At 48.0% G+C, this 20689-nt stretch overlaps 1 protein-coding gene across 1 annotated transcript in view; it reads right to left on the bottom strand.

The window, feature by feature from the left end:
- The window catches only part of MYOCD (myocardin), a 37217-nt gene extending 35345 nt beyond the window's left edge, over positions 1-1872 (bottom strand). The window contains exon 1 of the mRNA XM_010579452.1: positions 1752-1872. Within this exon, the coding sequence (XP_010577754.1) occupies positions 1752-1806 (55 nt within the window). The 5' untranslated portion in view covers positions 1807-1872. The remainder of the gene's footprint in view (positions 1-1751) is intronic.
- Between the last annotated feature and the right edge of the window lie 18817 nt (positions 1873-20689).

Raw genomic sequence — 20689 nt, 5'->3', positions numbered from 1 at the left:
CAAAATGAATAGACAGAGAAATCTTGTCAAATGGGAAACCTATCTCTCACCACGCAATAGTGAAGGATGGCAGCTGTGGGAATAAGTCATGAACCAAAGAATGCCCCACAAATTGACTGCTCTAGAAATGCTGAAAGGCACGAGAATTTATGGATGAAAAGACCCACAAAGTTTACTTTTACTGGAGAATCATTTGAAAAATATGTTTAGAGATCCCACTGTTGGTTCCATAATAAAGCCAGCTTACAAATAAACCAGCAATGAGCCTTAAAAACAATACTGGTTCATTTGAAAAGAATGCAGGGGCATGTAACACAGCCTGTCCTCCTCTCGTCAGAAAGGTGGCAGTGTTGCTTTGTAGTTGCTGGAGGAATTGTTACAGACTGAGATTTTTTTCAAATGAACAGCAATGTACCATAATATACCAACAAAATCTAAGGAATGACTTAATCTAATGAAATGTAAGATCAGAGCGATATGGAAACCACACCAAAGCCCTGGACCCAAGTTTTGTATAATTCAGCCAGACTAGGACACTTGTGTTTGCACACACACTCTTGGGTTTTCAACCAACTGCCAACTTTGTATTTGCTGAGAAAACAAAGTTTAAGTTGACCACCCAGCTATCTAAGAGATCCTGATAACACCACTCATGTCTACCATCAGTATCATAAATCTCTGATTTCATTATCTACAATGCACAAGGAGGCAAAAACACACACGGCATGGGTGACATGCCAGACCGGGTGCATGTTCTAACGTGACTACCCCGTCCGGTTTTACAGTGTCCCATACAGCACATGCAGCTGGTTTGTCTGAACATCCTCCCAGATAATATTCCCAGGGAGAACTTCACCTCTGGGAAGGTCAGAGAAAGCTCCTCGAGAACATTTTTTGACATTACCATTAATATTACAGTACATTATGGTCATTAAAAAAAAAATTACAAGTAAAGATACTCACTCACGAACACAGCATACTTACTATAAATAAAGCCAGTGAATAAAGGCATGAATATCCAGCAGAGGGTCTGATTTAGAAGTGACTGTCCCATAGTTCACCTTCACTCACCTTCACTCACGCTGAAAGTCCTCTGAGAAGCCCCTTATCGGTGCTTCTCCTAACTTACGAGACGGAGGCATGTTTTACTTGCAAACCCTCTGAGAGTGGCAATCAATTGTGTGGCTCTGGTTTTATTTCTCTGATGATGTCACTTTAAATACTTTTCATGTTCCATTTGTTATTTTTACTTCTAAAAATGACGCATTTCTTCAAATTCATTTTTCTCCAATTAGTCACGACTTAATGGAACAAAGTCAGCTGCCTGCATGTCAGAGAGAGTGTCAGGCCCATCCTCACTGCGATTATCACAGACGGACCCGCAAGAGCATCTAGAATATATGGACGGCATTAGGTACCTTGTTTATCCCAGATGCCCTTTTGGCTTCCTGCCCAAATCCTTTGCAGCAGGGCCAGGGCAGGAGACCCAGGAACTGCAGTTTTACCAAAATAAACCACAGACATAAATCGAAGACAATGAAAAACCAGGAAAAAAAAAAAAGCAACAGAGAGGAAGGAAGATGCGTTTCTCCACTTGCGGAACAGCCTCTGTAAGAGTAAAGCCGTGACAGCTCTACGACCCCTTGAATATTTTGCTTGCATGCTGCTTCCAAACATTTAATGCAAAACAGTCTGTGGCTACGGCTTGCCGGAGAGAGAAGTTTTAAAAGAAATCTCAACATTTCCCCTACCTGATCTGAACTTGCTCCGAATCAGCAAGGAGTGCTCAGACCCCAGGAGTGTCATGGTGACTCGGGGACCAGATCCAGACGCCCCTCACTTAAACCATTAACTTCCTCCACAGAGAAAAGCCGACCAGACCACAGCTAGTGCTCAGGATTCATCCAGCTCTCCTGGACTCTCTAGGTGCTTTTACAGCCGGCTGGCAAGAAGCAGCAAGTGGCTTTGAAAGTTTTGGTCCCATCCAGCACTGACCCTCCACAGACACCAACTGCTCCCCCTGTGCTGTGTTGAACTAATTAACGTGGAGCTAGCGGGAGCCTCCTCCTGCCCGGAGTTTACTACCAGCAGCTGGGTGTCCTGGCTGATGTCATCGTCTAGCGGGGAGCAGCGACTATCGGAAAGGGTCTTAGCAAAGACAGAAGTTTGATATCTGATACTAATTACTACCGGCCGGTGCGCAGCCAATCAGGACGCTCCCCGTCTCGGCCGACTTTGGGAGCCACTCGGAAATATCAACAGAGCGAGGGCTTAACTCTTTGCAGCATGGTGCGAGGCAGGCCCCACGACCTCTGTCTCCCACGCTGGGGCAGCCAGTGTGGTGTGGGGCTCTGCGCGCCCCTAAGACGAAGGACGGGCTGGGGTCAGGGCAAGTGTCCCAGGCGAGGGGACGGCTGGGTGCAGGTCCTTGCACCCGAGTGCTGGGTTGGATGCCTATCCCATCAGGGAGCCAGAGGACCAGAGAGGACTTGGCTACTCGGGAAACGGGGCTGTGACTCTGGCCACGGCTGCTGCCCCTCGTCCGGTTCGTTTGGGTGCTGAGGCACAGAGCAGGCTGCGCCCTGGGCTGCACAGATCCTGGGGCTGCACGAGGAAGCTGAAAGTGAGCGCAGGGGTGTGCTCAGATGTTTCATCTGTGCTTCTCTCTCCTGCAGTGTAGGTGTTCCCAAAGCTGTGCTGCTCGGTGCGCACCTTTGTCAGTATGTGGCTGCATCCGTGGGATTAGCCACTTGAGATGCTCACATACACTGCGGCTCAGGTAGCATGTGCTGCAGGCACTCAGAACATGTCCTCTTGTTCTGTTACACACAGACACTCAGAATAATGCCAAATATATGGGATGGGGTTAATTCTTGACTTAAAGTTTCCTGTGCTACAGGTGAGCACAGTAATCCCAAAGACGCTGGGCAGAGCCATGTGCTGGACCTAGCTGCAATGGAGGATGCTTCTCCACCTACCAAACATTCTCTCAGAGAAGAAAAACTTTTTGCCAACATGCAAAGTAAAGAAATACAGATCCTTCAAGGCTTCCCCTCCCCAAGCCCACATCCGGTTCACTTGAGGTAAGTGGAAGAAAATGAACTGGTGGCACCTTCTAACTTGTAACATAACTGGTACAAGTCAAGCTAAGTCAAGGACAGGTCTCAGCTTCCCTGACACGTGGGTCTCATCTGGGAAGCTGCCTAAATTCCCACTACATCATAAATATCCACCTGAAAACTCCCTCAGACCTGGTTTGGGGTTTTATTGGTTTTGTTTGTTTGTTTGTTTGTTTTGTTTTGTTTTTAAATCCTATGGTTTCTGGGAAGCCCTCTTAAATATTTTGGCTTGGTGATAGGAATTTCACAGCTTCCAGACTTGTATGCCCATGTTGCCAGAGACCTTAGAAACCCGGTAACCACAGAAGCTCTCATTCCAGTAGTGCCCCACTTAAAGCTAAGTGCTGCGGTCCCTCACCCTCATGTAGTCCATGTGATGAGGCTGTCCTGAGCTGAGCCCTCTACCTGTCATGGACCGGACATGTGATTTCCTGGTCATGCTACATCTGATTAAGTCGATATTCCTTAATGACTGATGGGGAAGAAGTTATTGAAATAAATTAATCTCCAAGCATTGACCTGAGTCAGTAAACAGAGCCCTACTGCAGTGTCCAACAAGGTGGCCAGGAGGCTTGTTCCTTACTAATTTTTCCTAATGTTTAGTCCACTATGTTTGGAATGTCCTATCTAATGGAATTCTCCTCATAAGTAGTGTTCTCCTGAAACAAATGCCACCATTTAGCAGAACCACACCATGAGCAGCTCAAGGACAAGACAGGACTCGTTGACACTCCCAGTCTCAAACTGCACTTTCTGTACTTTTTGCATTGCAAACTTCTGTATGATTTACTGGCCCTGCTGGCCAAAGCACCACTCAGGTATCCCTGCTCCCTTTGGAGCCTGCTGGTTCCTAATGTCTTCTCCATCGTGCATTGGCTGGACCTGCCTGAGCAGGCTTTGGCCATACAGCGCCCCATGTGCTGATCCCACCCTGGATCTGTCCCTCTACCCCTTCAGGACTATCTGCAGATGTGATGGATGGGCACACGAGCTCCAGGCCTGATACCAAATGCTTGGAGGGGGCTGGCAGGACAGGCCTGCTCCCTGCTGCAAGGCAGTCTGCTGGGTGGGCTTCTCCCATTACCTCCACCACTGGCATCTCGTCTCTGCTGAGGTTCGTGCACAGAAGAGGACTTGTCGAAAGACCCCACCTCAAGGATATAGACAGTGCAGGAGCCTTCTGGGCCCCTAAAGCCCTTGAGTATCATAGTCTTCCCTCTGTCATGGAGATGCATTGCCCACTTAAATGATAAATGAAGACAAAGGACTTTTTTTTCTAGCATGGACTACTAAAATTATTAGTGGGTGAGATGGATAATTAAGAGATGTGGTCTCCTAATTTTTCAGAGCAGTCTGAAGGTGCCTTTAAAGCAGTGAATAAACCAGAACCAATTAAAAAATTCAGGTTTTGACTTTCAGAAAATTTTTCACATGGTCCCATACAAACTCAGAATTGTTTCAAGGCAGGAAGCAAAGTATTGTGATGAGTCAAAATCAGGAATACACAAGAAAAGGAAGTAGAAAGGTTGGGCAATGATCAACAGGGAAAAAGGGCAAGCACTATATTTATTACTTTTTTAGATGGGGTAGGGGCTGCAAAATGTGCAGCTGAAAAAGTAAACAGGTTAATAAAATACCAGAATGATCAAGAAACTGGTTCATGGCCTGCCTCAATTGGGGAGGATGGCCAGACAGTGGCAGATGGAGCCCATTTGATGTGGATAAACTCTTTACTTTTGTGTCAGAATGGAGGATGAACCCTGCAAACCTCCCAAGCACAGAAGCTTGGGAGATGGAGTCATGCAACGATCACAGGTTCCTTGAGCTTGAGTCACTGTGAGTGTGTACAGAGGTAAGTGAGTGAGATGGTATCTATACTTCAGAGTAAAGCTTTCTACTTACTTATTCAGTGACTTGTCATCCAGATTAATGCAGAAAGTGTGGTGTGATTTAGCAGGCACATCCCAGTTGATAATTTTCTAGGGATGTACATGGTGTCTCAGCTGGCAGACCTGACCTCCATTTTAATGGGATGCCTTCATTCCTCCCTACTCTTTTCTCAGGACTTTTTATTAACCTGCAGACAATTCCTGAGCATTTCCCCTGGAAGGCACATGTCAGATCAGCACTTCATATGGGAGGTTGTACTGGCCATGTATCCCAAGGTATGTAGGTACTTCTCCGCTGGCTGAAAGAGTGAGCCTGCTTCTGTCTGAGCACATTTACACCAGATATTTAGCTGTGTGAGGCACCCAAGCACCCCTTCACGCAGTCTGAGTTTCTCAGTGCCAGGGTTTGCTCAAAAGAGATGTCAGAGCCTGTCCTGAATGCCAGTGCCTGTGCAGGATTGCTAGTGTTATGGCTTTGCTCCCTCTTCCCTGGCATTACAAGCCCATGAGGGAATGGATAAGACTGTTGCAGCTTTCTTTAATTCCTTTTTCTTGTCAGCTACAGCCTGTTGGCTGCTGATAGTCCTTCCCCTGAATGCCCAGATCCCAACAATCAGCATTGGCACTCTGCTGAATGCCACCAAAAATGAAAGGGAAGAGCCGGAAGATTGAAGTGTTGACTGAGGGGCTCAAACTGCTGCATACGATCTCATCTAAAAACTCATCTCCTGGTTAAACCAGAATTTTCTTAGGGAGTCTGAGGAGAAACTCTATGTCAGCACAAACAACATCTCAAGATGATCTTGCTTAGCTGGCGCTTTTCTTCAGGCAACTCCCTGTCCAGGTGGTGTTGGAGCCACCACTCTGAGAGCACTGAAGTGCTTTTCTGAGAAGGCTATAGAAACTGTACCGGTCACTTTGGCAGTCACTAGACATGGGGCTGTCATTTCTCAAGTCTGAAGTGACCCCAGCCTCTCTTCCTTGAGTGGTAATTGCTAATGCTGGGCTCTTAACTGTGCAGATGCATAGACTGGTCATTTCTTTTCCCTGCTCCGTGTGTTATTTACATTTATTGATGTCAAATCTCATCTGATGTTTCATCTTTCAGGCATTCAGCATGTAGAGAGCATTCTGCAACTGTTTGCAGGAAGTTTTACTTCTAACTGCTTTAGTAATTTTGAATCATCAGCCCTTTTCCCTGATGTTTCTGCTGAGGAGCCCTCTCCTCGCACATGCTCCTTTGGCACTCCACAAACTACCTCACTCACAGGTGAAAAATGGCCATTTATTCCTATCTTTAACAAGTCATTAGTCCCTGGAAGGCTCTTCCTCTTCCCACCTACAAGGTTGGAGCTAGACATTTCTGAGGAGAAATCTCATTGAAAGGTTGGTGGAAACCCATAGCCACTGTATTCTTTGGCCCGCTCTTATCTGTACTGTCAGTGAATACTTCAAAGACTTTTGAGCAATTGGCAGGCATGATAACCCTCATACATAGAATTCCTCCATATTTCTGCTAAACCTATTCAACAAATTTACAAACTGGAATGAACATCTACTCATCAATAGTTCCTTGGGTCCTCATTGGAGCCTTTTGTAAAAATGAGCATCAGATTTACCACTCTTATCCACCCATGGCAGATAAGGATGTTGGGTCTCATACCATGCTTAGCAGCAGGGATGTGTTCCTTTGAATATTTCAGAGTTCTGCAGTACCCTGGGACTACCAGGTCACAGAAATTTGTTACTACTCATTTGACAAATTTATTCTAAAATCAATTCTGATGCTACTTCAACAGCTCCTTAATCACATTTGCAGGACAGACAGACCCCAGCGTACTACTGGCTCCAGAGATGTTATTAGCTGGCCACCATCCTTTCCACCTCTTGCTCTTCTGCTGGTGCTTTCAGTGACTGTTCCTCTCTCCTTGGGATGCTTTACATAGTATGCCAGTTGTTTATCCCAAATGAGGGCAATGCCCTGCCCTTGCCAATCCAGGCAAGTAAGGTGAGGTAAGTTGCACAGGTGCTTAGGGGAGAAGCAAGCCAGTTCATGAGCTCCACTAGGCACCCTATTTAGGTTCCTACTGCCACGTACCCACCTGACATCCTCTCAGAGAATTAACTAAAACCCAGTGTGTGGTTTACCACTCTGTTTAATGCAGAGATAAGCTTGTGATAGAATTAAGTGATAATGAAGAAAGCCACTTAGTCATATTGTTAAACAATGCCTGAGCCTGATTGGGCCAGGAGAAACTTCTGCTGCCTTGTGAACACTGTACACATGCTGTACCCACAGAGGTACCTCCATGGGGAGCAATGCCACAGGTTTGGCCTGGCTCTTGCAAACTGCTGCCTCTCCCTGCTAGGGCAGGTGTGGGAAGGGATCAGGCACACATGGGCTCTGATGGGAGGCCATGTTCTTAGTTGACCCCAGGCTTCTGAGATGGTGAAGATTCAAAGTCCCATGATGCCGATTCCAGGACCTGCTCTTAGAAATCCTTCCTCCCCTCTCCAAAACTGAACAGCCACAAACTATGCCCTGTAAAACCATGCCACTGACAAAGGCTGAGAGGTCAGAAAAGTTGAAAGACATTTTCTTCTCCTCCTCTCCCCTCCTCCCTCTCCCTTTCCCTTTCCTCCTGCAGGGAGTACCAGTGTCCAAGTCTTGCAAGCTCTCGGTTCACTGTCCACGCTTGTGTCTTAGGAGGTGACGCAACCTCTAAGAGAGGACTCATCTCCACAAATGACTCAGCTGCTGAATTCACAGTCCAGAGCTGGTGTTTCCCTATGCTGGTCATTACATGAGAGTCAGCCCTGACCACATGTATTCCTGATGTCCTCAGGAAACAGAGGTAAGTTTTCTCCCATAAACCTCAGACTAGAGGCAAGGAGGACAGGCACTGAGATCACACCACAGATACTGAGCCATTTGCCTGAAGGCAATCTGTCTTAGGTAGCCCAGAAATAGTAAAACCCTCCACAAGGTCTTCCTGTGTTTCCAGAGTTCACACTGCCCTCACATGTCTTGGATGTGTCTGCCACCAGGCACTGTGCTGCACCACAGTCACTCTTCAGCTCTGAAAAGGGCAGGCATCACGACCACTTGCCACCTTTCTTTGGAAGGTGAAACAGGCACATAGGTAGCAAAGACCACAAGGACCAGTATTGCTCCCTGTTCTCTACAGCACTGCTATAGGCATCTCTGCTGTAAACAGGGTCATACCGACTGCAGTGAGTGAAGGAGTGAGCCTTAAATACCAAAATAAATTAGTCATGGTAGGGAATTCCTTTGAACTGAGAAGTCACACCCCAGAGCCATAAGGATATCAGCTCTGTGTTGCTCACCAGATACCAGGAAGCAGTCCCTTCTAATCTTCCAGCACACCCTATTGTTTATGGTACTGATTTATTTTAAAGCAGATTGTTTGTTTCTGTGTAGATTTGCATCTGTGGGAAAAAGACCCAAATGAGCTGATGTTTCTGTGAGATCCCTCTGGGGACTTGGAGGGGTCAGTGTCTGACAGTGTCTGTGGCACAGAAAGCCAGACTCCAGCAGGTCTCAGGGCTGTGGAGCTGCAGCCCTAGGGAGGGATGTCTCCCAGACCCCTCCCAGGGCTGCACTGCCAGGTGAGGCTGGGGTCTGTCTCCTGCCCTCAGCCTCATGCTGAGGGAATTCACTTTGCCTGGCCCACTGCTCTGCCATTTGCTTTCTCATTGCACAGGAGATCCAGCTCTGCACCAGAGAAGACCTGCTATTTTACCCATGTACTGGAGCTACTGCTGGTGTTGATGCCAGCACAGAATGTATTTATTGGCATTGTCAACAGCAAACCCCTGAATTCAGCAAACTGAATTGACTGTTAGACTTAGGTTTGGATGTAATGCCAAGTAAGAGGTCTGGTAAACATTTTACAACTGTCCAAGCAAATGGTTCTTCCCCAAACCTGGTATCCTGCTAGTCACATCTGCTCAGACTGTCCTCTTCTGTAGGAATGAGCCCAGTTTGCCTTTGGCTTCTTCTCTCTAACACCTGGAAGCTCCATTTGGTGAAGAGCCCTCCTGCCATGGCCTTGTTTCTTGAATCTCCACAGCATGCTCTGGGAAGACAAATCTGATGGGATGAAGTCGTGACCCTGACTCTCCTCATCCTATGTGTAGGCTAGTGATAATTTGCTGCATGCTTGTGTAGCTATGCTGGCGAAGGTCCCATGGGGAGATACAGCTGTATTGGCACAGAGCTCCGTGCTGAATGTCCCCAGGCTGGTATAACACTGAATCCTGAAGGAGGGGGAAAGCTGGAGAGAGATTTGCCTTTACAAATATGTTGCTCAGGAGGAGTGCATTCTTCCATTCATAACCAATACAGCTGTGATAAACTGAGTGTAGGGCAGGCATTACAGGGAAACCAGTAGCCAAGGCTCACAAGGAGCTCTGGACATCCTTTGAAGATACTCACTGCCAGGATGTCATCACCTTGATAGAGAGTGGAAGAAGCAATCTTTCCCCAGAGGAGACTTTTACAATGGGCCAGGTGAACTGCCCATTAATGTGTCCAAATGATGGAGACAAGGATCACTGCACATCTGAAGTTAGGGCAGATATGAATCTCCGGCTCTGAGACTGCCCCAGCAGAGCTCCAGCTGTGCTGTCAGTCATGGTCTTTAGGAACTTGCAAAGAAATGAGCTTGTCTTTGCATGCCTGAGACTCAGCCCAGGGGTGAATTGCACAGAAAAGAGGTCATCTGCCTCTCACATGGCAAATAGTCAGGACCCTGTCCATGACCTGGGACAGACAGACGTTTTCTGAACAGGAGCTAGCAAAGCAGCAGTGTCTTTGTCACTGTGAAGCAGAGGTGATCTCTGGGGAATAGCTCAGAATGATCCTAGCTTGGTCCTAGCTCAGGACTTAGCCCAGAGCATGGTATTTCTTTGGTCAGGAAGCTATGAGCATGGACAGTCGCCCAACACAACCCAGTCCTTACCTTCTGATTGCATCAGACCCTGGTAAGTGCCATCACAGCAGCATTTGCCTACTTTGAATTTGCCACAGTCTACCAGGCATTTAACTGGTCTGTCACCTCCCTATCTCCTCATAGAGCTTGAGGGCAGGAATTTATGGTGAAGATGTCATGAGCTCTTCCCATTCTCAGAGCAGACAGGTCTTGCTTGGATTCGAGCTGTGAACTATTTATTACAGTGCTGCAAGCATCCAAGCAAGGTCCCTTAATTTATGAAAGTCCAGAAGATATTATGCAATTGACAACACGAACACAAAAATACTTCTGCACTTTACTAAAGCTACTATTAAGCTGCCTGATATTTTCATCATAATATTTACTTCTTTGTAAATATGCTAAATTCTCCAATTCCAATTCAAAACAGAGAGATCAGAGAATGAAAATAGGGAGATGACATAGCTGTTTAAAGATTATGTAAAATGTTTTTTACTAGCATAAATATTTGATTGTAAAACTTTGCCTGTTGTGTTTACTGAGCAGGGATGCGCAGTGAGTGCAGAGAGCTGCCTCAGCCAGGCACTGTGGTGGAGCCTGCCCCATGTCCCTGCCCAACCCTTCCCATGCGGTCCAGGCTGCGAGGACAGTGGATGCACTGACAGTCGCCCCTGTCTCGCTGGCTCTGGGCAGTGGGCAGAGTGGGGAGCTCACTCTTGACACACTGACTGGTTCTTTGGCTTCAGTGGCTGCAGCCAAGTAGCCATCATCTCCAGGAGTCTCAGGGCAGGGTGGATCAGAGGGAGTGAAGGAAGAGTTAAAGGCTCATAGTCTTAGCCTGGTTTGAGGCTGGGGAGGTCAGCGGGAGGAGTGATGCTCTTGATGGGGACTCTGGCTTGAGCACAGCTCTAGGGTCAAGCGGGCTGCGCTGGCAGGAGTTCAAGGCACTCGAGGACCTCCTCTGTCCATGCAGACCAGGGGGAAGAGCCAGGCTAGACATGGCCCATGTTGTCCAGAGGCAGCAATGGTGTGGTCTGTGGGATGGAAGATGCCAAGAACTGCCTCCTGACTCATGATCATGGGGGGACACCAAGGTCAGGGCACTGCTCTTGGTGGGAGGATGAGCACAGCAGCACCATGTGCTCTGAATGTGTCCCTGGTACAGACCCACAGGTGGTGGAGGGTCTTCGCCCCATGTTCTTGTGGGGAGGTGATGGGGAGGAGGACTGGGGACAGGCTTTGCTGATTCCCTGCAGGCAAACCTGAGGGAGCCGTACGCTGAGTGGGACTGCATATTTCAGTGTCTCACAGCTGGGGCAGGCGAATTTCTATTTTAATCCACTGGAGATAACATTTTGGGGATGGTTTCCCAATGGAGCTGGGCAGGGATGGCAGAGTCTGGTGACTTGCTCCCCTCAGGGAACTTCTCTAGCACCCACGGCTGCTCTGATGTCTCAGGCCACAAGCAATGTGCTCTCTGGTGCTGAGCTCCTGTTGCAGTGGTGCCTGGGGTAAGCCTCAAATGCCGCACTCCAGGAAAGCAGGGACTTACTCCCTCTATCCTGCAAGTAACTCGTGCATAGTGCAAACCAAGCCTATGGTTGGTTGCCTGTGTCCTTCCTCCTGCATCCCTCAAGCTTCTCCTCCTTCTCATCCTCCCTTGAGCAGCCAGCCACACAGGTCACCCCAGGCAAGAGTCCAAGCGTGCCTTCACATCCCCAGACCATGCTGTTAGATACGTTCTATGTGCTGTCTAGGCTGCAGTTTCTGAAGGGATGTCACAGTGAATGAGACAGTTGCTGCGTGCTGTAACTGCTTGGCTCTCCTGCCTTTAATGCCAGCCAAATGTGCGCTCCTTTTGGGCAACCCTCACCCTGCCCCAGCTTGGGCAGCACGTGTTGCAGCAGCATTGGTGCTCAGGAGTCTCTACCAAAGTATGAGAAGGTAAAGGCTGGGGCTGGGCTGATACCTCTACAAGCAGGGCTTCCCAGCCAGCCGGTCTTGTGCAAACAGCTGCTGGACCAGTGTAGTGAGCAATAAAGAGCACGTGAGCCTCCAGCCTGAGCTGGTGCATTTTGTAGCAATGATGAATGAGCCTTTGGCTGCTTGCTGGATGGCCAGTGCAGGCAGGAAGGGTTTTTTATGCCTGGCCTGGCTGCTCCAAGCTCTGGTGGCTTGGTGGCTGGCTGGAAATGAGGGAGAGAAGCAATGGCAGTGTCAGCATCACCACCAGAGGCCCCAGATTACATGCCTTGCTGACCTGTGTCCCCTCCTTCACCCTCTGCTTGCTGAGTGCTTGCAGAGAGATACTCGGCAGCACGCGGGTGTCCGGAGGGGCTGCACAAGTCCCATTAGTCCATGGGAGCAGCTTGGCAGCCAGGCAGTGCAGAAACAGTTAGGGTAACAGACCCAAGGAGGATGTGCCTGAGCAGGGCAGTGCATCCCGAGAGCTGTGGAGGCTCCGCAGGGCCCCGGCTGGTGGAGTGACCTGGCTTCTGTTCCCTCTGCAGCAGGAGTTTGGGCAAGTCACGTCTCCTTTTGGTTTCCTTATCTCTAAACGGCGGTAATGAGGGTAACCCCTTCGTAAAGCTCTTAGAAATCTCCCACCGAGCAGGGCCAGATAAGAGCTGTATTGTTATAAGCCCTGCAGCAGCTCCAAAGCTTGAGGTTTTGCTATAAAGCAGCCTACCCAGCCCTACCTCTGCTCTAACGATGCAGGAGAGCGGCAACGAATTGAACATTTCCATGCACATCCCTCCCTCCTGCCCACTAAACTATCTTGACACAGCCACTTGTTTTGTGGTTCAGCTGTAAATAAGGAGCATGTTTTGGAGGGGGTGTGTGTGTGACAGGCACTAGCGAGCGATACGAAGCAAAGCTGGGCCCGGGTTAGTGGCGAGCAGAGCTAAAGCCCCAGATATACATTGGATGGGCTGGGAGCATTATGTATTTCTGGAATGCCTTCTGGTCTTTATTAAAATGAAACCACAGCCAGCCCAAGAGAGCTCATCACCCAGGCACGGGGCCAAGTATAAGTTACTTCTACAAATATTTATTTAACCATATCAATGACAAACTCTTTTGTATAAATGTTTTTATTTAATCATAATTTACCAATTATTTTAAATCAATTGTTTGCCTGGTTTCTAAACACTAATCAAGAGGCTTGCATTAGCATTACTCAGGCGGATTAGATGCATTATTTCACTCAAGCTTGTGCCATTGCTTGCCTGCCTTGGCCATGGAAGAGGATGCAGATGGATCCCAAATTTCACTCAAACTGTCAGATTCCTGGAGGACCATGCCTGCGGCATTGCCAGCCCTCCCCACCCAGGTGACCTCTGGGCTCAGATGAGTTCCTCAGGCACAGGGACACACAGATGCTGATCCCATCTGAGCCTCTCAGGACAGGACTTTCCTTTGGTCTCCCTGGGCTAACAGTCCTTGCCCTCAAGGAGGTGCTGGCCCCATCACAGATGCTTCAAGTGCCCTGCCATGCCACTGCTCACCCCTCACACCTGAGCCTGGACCTTTCACCAGGGTAGGAGAGGTTCCTCAGTGTCGCCTCAGCCCAGAGTATCTGGCAGGAATATGTGAGTGTGGCCACGGTGGTTTGGGGCAGAACAGGAGCCTGTGAATGATGATGTGTGTTTCCCGTGTCCAACACCCTGCTCCCAGCCCTCCGAGCTCCCTCACCTCCTCAGGAGCATCCTGGAAGGCTCCCAGCTCCCAGGCATCCTTTACCCCAGCTCCCTCACACATGGACCTTCTCCAGCCCAATTCTCCCACCTCCATTCCTGAGATTAGACAATGCTTGAAAACAGAGAATCTGCAACTTCTGCAGGGCTCTGCCTCCTCCAAAGCACCACAAGATGCAGTGAGGGCATGGTCTGCACCCAGCAGAGCTGCTGGGGAGATGGACGCTGTCAGGGTCCCTGGGGGCTGGCACCCATCAGTGTGCCCTGAGGGCCCTGTGCATTGTGGCCTCTCACACATGGCAGCCTTCAGGGAGCAGCTAGTCCTGCACTGCCGCGCAGACGTGAGGCAAGAGCAGGAATCTGCTTGGTGCGATCTGCCTGTGTTGTTTATTTATAAGATTTCAGGCTGCTACTGTCTTGCACCTTGGCTCACTGCTCCGCAGCGCCTGTTGTAAGCACCGGGTCTGCAGGGAGTTCTCTGTTCATGCACATATCTGTTCATCATCTGCGGCAGAGACTGCACGGTTTACAGCATGTGGGCTGCCAGCTTCCTGAGAATACCGATTCCCCCTGTAGCCCTCCATAGGATAGCCGTCCTTCTGCTGCAAAAATCACCCCCCGCTAGCCTTTCACCTGGGGTATCTGAGACGTCTTCCTCCATCGGTCACTCTCTAATCAGAAATGGGAGCTGTGTTGCCGTGAAGCCGGGACAGCTGGTGGTTAATTCTGCTTACAGCAGCCCCACCAAGTCTCACTCTTCAATCAGTTTAGGCTACTCAAGGAGGACAGAAAGCAGAGACTTTTAAATTCTCCTAGCTGGGGAGGGATACGGAGGTGCCAAGGTTTGCAAAACACAGATTTGGAGATGAATAACCTGAGCAAAGACTTTGTTACAGTGCTGCAGCAGAGATGCAAAATGTCCAAAAAATTTCTTCCAAGATAATAAAACCCAAATAAACAAAAAGAGAAACTGGGGCAAGTCTGATGTAACCATGGGGCTTACCTACTATTTTAAAGATTATGAAAACAGAAATCAATGCTAGGTATAACCTTTTACCATGTAAGTAGATGTTTTTTCTGAATGATGAGAAATAGACCTGCTGCTAGAGACAGAGCAGCATTGCTTCAAAACACGTAGCTATATGCCCCTGTTCTCTACAATGAGAAAACATTAAAGCAATGGTAACAGGGAGATTCCTACTGTTGACTTGTAAACAAACAGGAAAGTTGTTTGGACAGGGCTCTGAAATGCTGTGTAAACATAGACCTAATGCTATAATGCAGATGAAGAGGAAACTCTTAGAAATAAAATCACTTCACACACTGCTCTAAAAAGCCTTTTCCTGTCCATTCTAAGGGAAAATGAACCAAAAGGAGGTGTCTGTCCTTGTTCTTTACATTACCCTATTTCTTACAAATCTGTTTTTAGAAATTAACTTTGTTGTTGTTGTTTTTTTCCTTGAAAGTATTGAGGGATATTCAGAGCCTCGTGTTTCTGGATGAGAAGGAAGAGATTCTGTGAGAACCCCACACCCGACCCATGCTGGCTGTGAGAGGTGATTCTGTCCTGTGCTGGTGGGAGGTGGCAGTCCTGAGACAAGCAGGGGCTGCCTTTAACCCCCTGCTCTGTTGTAAGTAGCAAGACTGCTGTTCTGTGAGAGCCGCATTCATTCTTCCCAACTTGACTCTAAAAATTAGATGCAGAGTGCAGCTTTTAGGTCTCCTGCAGAGGCAAAGGACAAAGCAGGTGCTGGCAGAGAGCCATCTGCTCTGCTTATCTTCCACCCTGAGCTCAGACTGGGAGGAGCTGGTCTTTGGAGGAAACACTCTCTTTCCATCAAGCAGAGAGGAAGCCTAGATGACAGCCAAGACTAGATTCTAACTTTCAGATAACTGACGTGAGAGGAGATGAATCCCACCAGATGTGGCCGAGATCAAACGGCAGAGAGGACAGTTGGTCACTGGACAGCACAAAAATATGAGTGTAGAGGGAATGGACTTGTGGGGGCCAAAGAGATTCCTGGTAAACTGAGGGTAGTGCAGCAGCACAGTAGGAAAAGAGCAGATCTGAATTCATGGGAGGCAGAGATGCAAGCAGCACTGAAGAGTGACATTAGAAAGCATGCAAAATGGGGCAGGAAAACCTGGTGGTACAAAGCAACTTAACAAGCACCTGGGCTGAACACTGGCACAAACCCTGTTCTGCCCTGTCCTCACCTTCCCGTCAGTCCTCTTCTAAAACCCTCCCCAGGTGGCCAGCCAAATCTGTGTAGATCTATTATGGAGTTACGGTGTTTATGGTAAAAGCATGAAATCTGCCAGTCTTAGGATGTGACTTAACAAGACCTTCAGATGTGGAGCTGTTGCCAACTCGCACCCTGTTACCTGGGACAACATGGCAAATACCATCTTTTTATGGCTGTGTGAGGGATGTATTCCTGGTTGTGGTTCAGTGTGATCTTATCACTGGCAGAAAAGTTTAATGTTTACTGTACAATTACAACCTAAATTGTGTCATTTAATGTCAGTGTCCCTTTGTGGGCCTGGCACAGAGAGGACAACATTAGGGGTTGTCCCATCTGGTGATGGGATGGTTTAAGTGGATGTGAGCTTGGTGAATAGATAGCAGGGCATTGAAAACAGACCAAAGTGGCTTCCCTCAAATGCCTAACTCTCTCTTGAATGTCTCTCTTGTCTTATGTGGTGTAGTAGGCTCAGCACATCTCTGTCAGTCTAGCCTGTGTGCCAGATGTCAGTAGGATGGTGAGGCTCTGCTGGAGTGTGTGCCAGCTTTAGCCACTGTACAATAAATCTGGAGTGTCTTGTACAAAGTAATGTGCTGTCAGTGTGTCTAATGAATCTAGGTCTCCTTGGAAAAGGCCTTGGAAAGTGATCCCTGGGGCTCTCTGCATGGGATAATACTAATAACACGTTGGGGCTGTTCACATCTAAGGTATGACAAACCTTTGTACAGTGCATCCAGGTACACTCAGAAGGCTCCTACGGGGAAATATCACAGCCTGTAAGACATGACATTTTTTCTTGACCAAGCTCACAAGCAAAATAAAGTGAAGAACACTGAGGACAGTGAGGTTCTTGGTCCACTGCAACATCTAAGTCTGTTCAGTGCTGATGACTGCAGGAACCAGATGCTCCAAAGGGATACAAGAGTTTGAAGCCACAGTAAGAAAAAGAAACTGCCTGAAAATGATCTGCAGGACAGACAAAATCAAATGAAAGAGGTGTCTTTCATGAAAGAAGTACTTGTTCAGGTCAGGGACAACTGTAGAAAAGCGGATGTGCTGTAGGACATTTATTCTGATTTAATTCTGTCTCAACAGTGGGCCTCACGTCATGCAGCTTCAGACCCCTAATCCCAAACTGGTCATCCAGGCACATCTGGAAATGTTAAATATACTGGGGAGCAAGGAAGGATTCCTGGGTTCTCTATTCGTTTTAGGCTGACTATTTACATAAGATACTTTTCTTATCTTCTCTAACTATTTATGGTTTTATTTGTATGTTTGGGACCTAGACATATCCCACTATGCTTCAATAAATCTGAAATATCTTTGTTGACAAAAAAAAATGTCGTCTGCTATTAATGAAAAGAAGGTAATCATTGTATTGAGTTGCTTGTATAATTAATATTCTAGTAAATGCTCTCTGGGTAGATGTTGACTCATATACATTAATTCTTAATTTTTATTTCTTTTTTTAAAAAAAAGTTAAGAATTAGATGTTTTAGTCTGAAGGGTATTCATAGTATGAAAACTAGGAATAAACCAGGCAAAATAGATCTTCCTTCCAAAAGATCTAATATTGTCACTAGCACTCCCCGGCACATAGGTCAATACAAATGTAAAAATGACTTTCAAATGCCTGCCATGACCAGGATTGCTTGTGCTGGTACATGAAGGCGATGGGGTACAAGAATGAGCCGTCTGGCTGATCAGATCACCCATGTGGTTCCTACCTGGAGTTTCAAGCGTTAAACCCCAAACAAGCACCCTGCCACCAAGCTGGGGACCAGCACCCTAGACCTGACAACAGGTAACCTGGGCAAAGCAGTGACAGAGGGGTGGTTGTGAGTGAGGGGAGCATGTTAAAAGTGACAAATTACAGCAGGAAAAAGAAATCACATCTTTTTTGTTGAAGGAAGGGGATTCTGCAAGTGATTCGGTGTTTTTGGGGGGCTGAACACAGGTAGTTTCATCAGGTTGCCAAGCCGGGTGATTTAAATACCTCCTTCCTAGCCTCTTTTAATAAAACTGTCTCTGAACATGTCCAGTTTCTCCAGACAAAAGCTATGGAGGGAGCTTCGCAGAGTCCTTGGATTAGTGTAAAATGAGATTTACTGTATTCCCTGCAAGCGGCAGCCAGGGTGCCTTCATATCGAAGTGGGGGTGGCAGGGGCAGCCCAAAAGCCTCTTTTCTGGAGTGGCTCCAGAACTAATGGTGCAGAACATGATGGTGTGGAACGATGCAAAACAAAGGTGTCCTCAGCCCCGTCCCCATCACATGGGCTCAGAGGGGTGAGCTTGTGATCTCCGGTACCTGGCCCTATTCGAAATGAAAATAGATAGGCTCTGCTCCTTTAATATGCCTTAAATATTCTGAAAATGAAAGGAGGCAGGTTAGTTTGATTTCATTTACTCTGAGGTTTTATTTTAATGTAGGTTTGATAACTAAATGGAAAACAAATGTGGTGCATTAAAGGGAGGCGGCCCAGCCCAGTGGCGGGAACAGGACCGGTGCAGGAACATTTTTCTAAAGATCCCTTCTGGAATGTTATTTTGAACTCTTTGAAACAGCAAAGGTTTTTAGACATTGTATGTTTTGTTAAGTGTCCCTCGGGAAAGCTGGGTTTAAAATTAGTCAAACTCTTTCACTTTTTTAAACTCTTCCCTAAAATAGTTGATATAAAATTTGGTGGGAATTCTGCTGAGAGCTTAAATTGGCTGAAACAGACAACCTAATGGAAATGACATTTGGGGAAAAAATGTAAAAAACCTGGTTTTCTTTCTGGCTTCCAATGACATAATCGGGACATGGCAGGACTGCCTGCTCCTCTGAGTGTGGCCCTGACCCCGGGGCTCTGGTCACCAGTTTCCCTCGTATGGGAGAAGGAGGAAAGCAGCTGGGAGAGAGCTAAAAGAGGGACATGACTGCTCTGGTACAGCACTGCCCATCTTCAGTTGTATTCCTCTGTGGGCTGATATTCACCACCCTTGGAGTACATAATCTGGTGAGCAGGCCAGCAAACATCCACACCTCTGTCCAGAGATGTGTGGTAGAGCTGTTGCCCTCTGATGAGACACCTGGCTGGTTTTCATGCTTGGGAAAGGAGGGACAGACAGGTTTTGGCCTAAAAGGAAATATGGGAGAGTTCTCTTGGTGACACCCAGTTCAATGCTGTGTGGAGGTCTCCAGCCCAGGGACACCTGGCTCATCTTCCTGGTGGTCACATCATCACAGGTGACCAACATCTTTGTGATAGCTCACATCACATTCCCAAGGGACCTGTTTCTGGATGAGACTGTGTGACCCTGCCCTCACTCACCTAGGTCCAACAGAGGGAGACAACTCCTCTGACTGCTTTCCTCACCATGGGTGTCAGATGTGCAGATTGCTATGGGCAGCCTGGGTGTCTGCTCCATGCCCTGGTCCTGTTGATTTTCCATGGGGTGTGAGGAAGGTTTGTGCTGGCAGTACACACCACTCCTCCATGAGCTCCTCCCTGCTCAGCAGTGAGCTGTGACGGTTCAAAACGTGCCCCAGAAACACATCTGGGACCTTTCCCAAACCGGTAGCTTATTTACTCGAGGCATTTTGTCACTTGGGGAGATAAAGCTGCCTTCACACACCTCAGGTTCCTCTCAGCGCAGCTGGGAGATAAGGGCTGAGGGACGCTGGCTCCTACTTGCCATGAACCTTGGAGGATTTTGAGGAGAGGCCTCTTTGGGAAGCCACCTCTGCTATCGCTTTGACAGGTGTCAGCTGTGCTTTGAGCAGCCAGCCGCAGACAGAGATTAGCCAAATGTGTCTCCTGCCCAGAGTGCTCAGGCTCTCCAGGCATTGTTTTAAACACAGAATGGGAAAGGATTTTGAGCTGAGATAGGGGGCTTTATTCAGAAATGGTCTGACCTAAGGACCTCACTATCAGCATCCCCAGCAGCCATCACAGATGGGGTCCTTTCTGAGAGGGGTCTAGATGATAACAAGGAGGAGGGGCTGTTCTACCATCACAGACCCCAGTTTACTGCGTGGAGTGCAGGGGATGAGATTGTCCTTTGCAGTCTGCTTTCTGATCCCTGAGGCGTGCCAGAGACACAGCCGCACCAGAGCAGCCACTTGGGAAAGCGGTGATCCCTTTGGAGAAGTAAATTTGGGTGAACTCTTGCTGTGTTACTAAGAAGACACCTTATTTGGGGGATATCCACATGCCTATGGAAGTTATATCAGCCAGACAAACAGGGACTTCCACTACGCAATCACAGCCATAAAAGTTAGCCCTGCCCTGAAGCCTCCTACCTGCTCCTACATGCATGCAGAGCATGGGAGCATGGCCTGCGAGCAGTGGAGTTCAGAGGATGTGCGATATGGCTGTGGGCAGAAGGGAAGAGATGAATCAGTGTGTGGAGAGCAGGTTCTTTCAACGATGGGGCAGGGTCCTGTGGAGAAAGCAAGGACTGTTCAGGGGGAGATCAAGAAGTAGCCAAGAACACAACATGCTGATGGCAGGTGTGTAGGGCCACTGGTTTCTGGGGGTGGTGGGTGCACGTCAAGTTGGAGAAACTAGTTTAGGAGACAGAGTACTGGTTGGCACCGATGCTCAGGGAACCTTCCTTTGTCACCCGCCAGCCTCAGGGAAGTCCCTCTCCAGCAAGTCACTTCTTGGCCCACTTCCTCTCCCACAAGGGCTTTACTGAGATGCTAAATTCTTCTGGATAGGGGGTGTCCCTTGTCATGGTCTGTACAGCTCACATCCAAATGCCTCGTATTCTCGTTACCTCATTGTAGATGGC

This window comes from Haliaeetus leucocephalus, unplaced genomic scaffold, assembly GCF_000737465.1.
Source record: "Haliaeetus leucocephalus isolate CR32 unplaced genomic scaffold, Haliaeetus_leucocephalus-4.0 Scaffold657, whole genome shotgun sequence".
In the NCBI taxonomy this organism is placed as follows: Eukaryota; Metazoa; Chordata; class Aves; order Accipitriformes; family Accipitridae; genus Haliaeetus; species Haliaeetus leucocephalus.
The sequence above is the reverse complement of the archived record's forward strand: the minus strand, read 5'-3'. Positions and strand labels throughout refer to the sequence as shown.